The following is a 4,043-nucleotide window of genomic DNA, read 5'->3' as shown; positions in this document are numbered from 1 at the left end:
ACGCTCTGCTAAACCGTTCGAGCGAGGTGTTCGGACTGCCACCTTGATGTGCTGGACGTTGTTCGTTTCGCAGTATGTCCCAAATGCTGCAGACGTGAATGCGGTGCCACGATCCGTGACGATTCGTTGTGGCAACCCGAAGTTCAAGGACAAGCTATCCAATGCTTCGATGACCGGCTTGCTTTTCGTTGATCTGGTTGGAGCAACAACCACGTATCTCGTGAGTGCGTCTACGATCACGAGGACATATTCGTGGCCTCGTCGACTTTTGACAAATGGACCAAGGTGATCCAAATGCAGTGTTTGGAATGGCAATTCAGGGATGTCCATCCCGTAGAGTTCACACTCCTTGCGTTTCGGCTCTCGATTGTAACAACAATCGATACAGGATTTTATAAAACCTTTCGCGAAGTTTCTTAATCGAGGGAACCAGAAGTTTTGTAGAACTCGCTTTATAGTGCCATCTACCCCTGGGTGGACCACATCGTCATGGCATAACTTAAGCACCCGCCAAAGCATTCCCTTCGGGACAACTAACAGATGGCGGCCGTTGTCAACTTTACGAAATAGTCGGTTATTCTTTAAGCAGTAGTCGCTGCTAACATTAGATTGTTGTACGCCACTGTTGGCATTCAGCAGCATTTCGATGACTTCTTTCACCTTTGCGTCTTGGCTCTGCATCGTACATACCCAATCATCCATCGACAGAGATAGTACCTTAGCCCCAACATCTTCAACGGGCTTCGGCCCATCAACTGGCGCACGACTCAAGGCATCGACATGGCCCATCGACAAACCAGAGCGATGCACCATGTTGTAGTCATACTCCAACAGCTTAAGGAGCCAGCGTGCCACCCTCGGCACCATTGGTTTTGTCAATTTCGCGGTTGTCATCGCCTGACAATCAGTAATGACGGTAAAATGCTTACCTAGCAAGAACATTTTAAATCGTTCGCACGCCTCGACAACTGCGAGCACTTCCAGCTCATATGCATGGAAGTTCTTCTCTTGTGGCGTGCACGCTCGGCTGTAGTACGCAATCGGTTTCAAATCGTTAGCCTCTCTTTGCAGCAAAATTGCAGCTACACCCACACTTGAGGCATCTGTGTGTAGCTCGTGTTCCTTTGAAACGTCATAAATTGTGAGCACCGGAGCATCTACAATTAACTTAATTAAATGCTGGAACGCCTCTTCACAGCTGGAGTCCCAATTGAAATCGATGTTCTTCTTCGTCAACTGAGTGAGCGGCTCAGCAATGTGTGCAAACCCGGGAACGAACTTGCGGAAAAACCCAGTTAACCCCAAAAATCTTCTTATCTCTAACTGATTTCGTGGTGTCGGATATGCTTCTATAGCTGACGTCTTAAAAATTCCAGGTCTTACTCCATTAACATCTACCTGGTGACCTAAAAATGTTACCTCGCGCCTCAAAAACGAACATTTCGATACCCTCAACGTCAAGCCCTCTTCTTGAATTAATTTTAAAAATTCTTCTAAATAAAATAAATTTTCCTCCTCTGAATCGGTTGCTATTATCACCTCGTCTACATAAGTAACCACTACTTTGCTCAAAGGTGCAACTAATTGTGACATCATTCTTTGAAAGACGCACGGCGCATTCCTCAACCCGAATGGCATTCTATTAAACTCGTAATGCCCGTTATGCGTTACGAATGCGGTAAGAGGCTTTGCGTCTTCTTGTAATTCAATTTGGTAGTACCCAGACATAAGGTCCAGCGTCGTGAAAAACCTCTTACCTGACAATGTTGCCAGAACGCCATCCACTGTGGGCATTAACCACGGCTGCTTCTCCGTTATCGCATTAAGTTCGCGATAATCCACGCATAGCCTATCCTCTCCATTTTGCTTACGCACCAGAACGACAGGAGATGCATAACATGAGCTCGACCTACGAATTACGCCTAGGTGCAACAACTCACCAACTATTCCCTCCACAACTTGTTGCTTCGGAATAGGTACGCTGTATGGCTTTTTTGAAATTGGTCTCTGTGACGTTAATTGAATGTTCATCTTGAACCTCTTAGATCTACCAAGTTCAGGCAACCTTTCACCAAAACAATCTGCATACCGGTTCACTAACTCAACTATCTTTTATTCAACACTGTAATTCAGCCCTTTTCCGATATCTAAAACACATTTAGCAATCGACATTACTCTGCATGTACCACCTTCAATAATTACCTTCCCCTTCGAAAGCACATCAATCCCAACAAGTGCGTCGTGTGGCATCGCAGAATCGGCAACAATCAACAACTCGACCAAACGAGTAACATTATCCATCTTAATGTTAGCTAACACTTTACCGTGGCATACTAGTTCACCACCCGCAAAACCGATTAATTTCTCACTGCACGCACTGACACACAAACCACACCTTGTTGCAATTGATTGCTTCACCAGGGATTTGCTGCTACCTGAGTCAATAAGTGCCTTGCACTCAACTTCATTTCTACCTGCGATTCTAATTTGTTTACACAACTCTTTACATACATTCTCGGCGTATATATTATTCACCGACGTTTCGTTTTCTATTATTTCCTCGTTTTCTACGCTTTCTTCACATTCATCACTCATTATCTGGTTGATGCGATCGTTTTGTTTTGCTTCAAATTTCCTCTTCGCTTTGTCACAATTTCTTGCTATGTGCCCCTTTTCTCTACAATTATAACAAATTGGACCAACTGAGCTTTTAAAATTCTTATTCGCATCAACCGATACGTGTGATGATTGCTGTTGAACATTCTTGTAGTTCGTTTCATTCACTCTATTTCTATTCTCACTATTTGTCGGTATGTTTGACAACGATTGCAGCAAATCCGCGCACTTTGTAAATTTCATAGCACTTAATGTCTTACGCAGACTATCGTCACTTATACCATTCAAAATGTATCTTATTATCGAAGTGTCTTCGATATTGTCCCTGCGGCCTATTGCCAACATCTTGTAGTAAAACTCAATTAACTTCTCACTTTTGTTCATCTTCATACTCATCATTTGAATATGCGCATCTGCAGAATTTCTAACGCACGGAAAGTCAGTGAGAAACGCAACCACAAAATCGTTCCATTCCCGGAATGCTGGCTGCGCATGAGCCCATCGCTTTGCAACTCCTCTCAGCCGACTGAGAACAGCAAAAACAACAAACGTATCTTCCCATTGATACATTGTTCTCAGTTGCTCGACTCTCTCAATAAACTGCGTTGATGAATACGTACTGTCAAGAGGGTTGAACTCTGGCAGAATCGCTGCTATTTCACTTGGTGTGCGAGTGAATCTATCTCTCCCTGCGTACCTCTCGCCAAATCGCGAATATGGTGGCGTCAACCAAGCGTCTGCTGCTTGCGTTGTTCTCCATGCCTGTGCACTCGGCATGCTTTGGCACGTTGAAAATACTTGTTGCGGCGCCGTTGTTTGCTGGCTTGTATTCGGCAAAAACGACTGCTGTTGTGAAATCGGAAACGGCTGCTGCAACATAGGCAGCGCACTTGTGCAAGGCGTTAGCATTGCCGACGGCGACCTGCTAACCATTGCTGCTTGTGGCAAAAAATGCTCGACGCACAAAGCACCGCACTATGATGCCAATTTGCTGAAGAATATACTGGAACATTTGCCTCCACAGGACGTTGAGTCTGCAACTGTGCAGTTAGCTGTCCAACGGCGGCACACAGCGCACTAACCTGCACCTCCAATTGCATCATGACTCGTACGTCGTCCCTCGACGGCTCCCCACTTTTCTGCCGATCCGCATCATCCGCCTGTGCAACACATGCACCCACTTGCGAAAACGAATCAAAAATCGGCATCACTAAATCTGCGTCCACTTCCTGGAGACGACTAATTAACTCCGCTTTAGTGCCACTTGTCTTCAACTGAAGCTTCACTAAGGCTTCTTTTAATTGCGCAACATTAAAGCGATTTAGGTCCATTTTACTTCTGATATCTGTCACCTCGGACAGATGCCAAGATGGCTGTTTTTTCGTTGAACTCAAATTAACGACTCCCCTTCATGAATACATAAAATG

General features: G+C 45.0%; 1 protein-coding gene across 1 annotated transcript; it reads right to left on the bottom strand.

Moving 5' to 3' along the window:
- Positions 1-603: 603 nt before the first annotated feature.
- Positions 604-3,947, bottom strand: LOC118757065 (the record flags this gene model as incomplete). Its single annotated transcript, XM_036491796.1, has 3 exons — positions 3,699-3,947; positions 2,203-3,591; positions 604-2,007 (listed from the first exon to the last, which is right to left on the bottom strand). Coding segments are annotated over exons 1-3 (3,042 nt in total), but the record flags the coding sequence as incomplete, so codon positions are not given.
- Between the last annotated feature and the right edge of the window lie 96 nt (positions 3,948-4,043).

Source organism: Rhagoletis pomonella, unplaced genomic scaffold, assembly GCF_013731165.1.
Source record: "Rhagoletis pomonella isolate Grant_MI unplaced genomic scaffold, Rhpom_1.0 Rhpom_scaffold_14066, whole genome shotgun sequence".
NCBI classification, from domain to species: domain Eukaryota; kingdom Metazoa; phylum Arthropoda; class Insecta; order Diptera; family Tephritidae; genus Rhagoletis; species Rhagoletis pomonella.
This window is presented reverse-complemented; position numbering and strand designations above follow the sequence as displayed.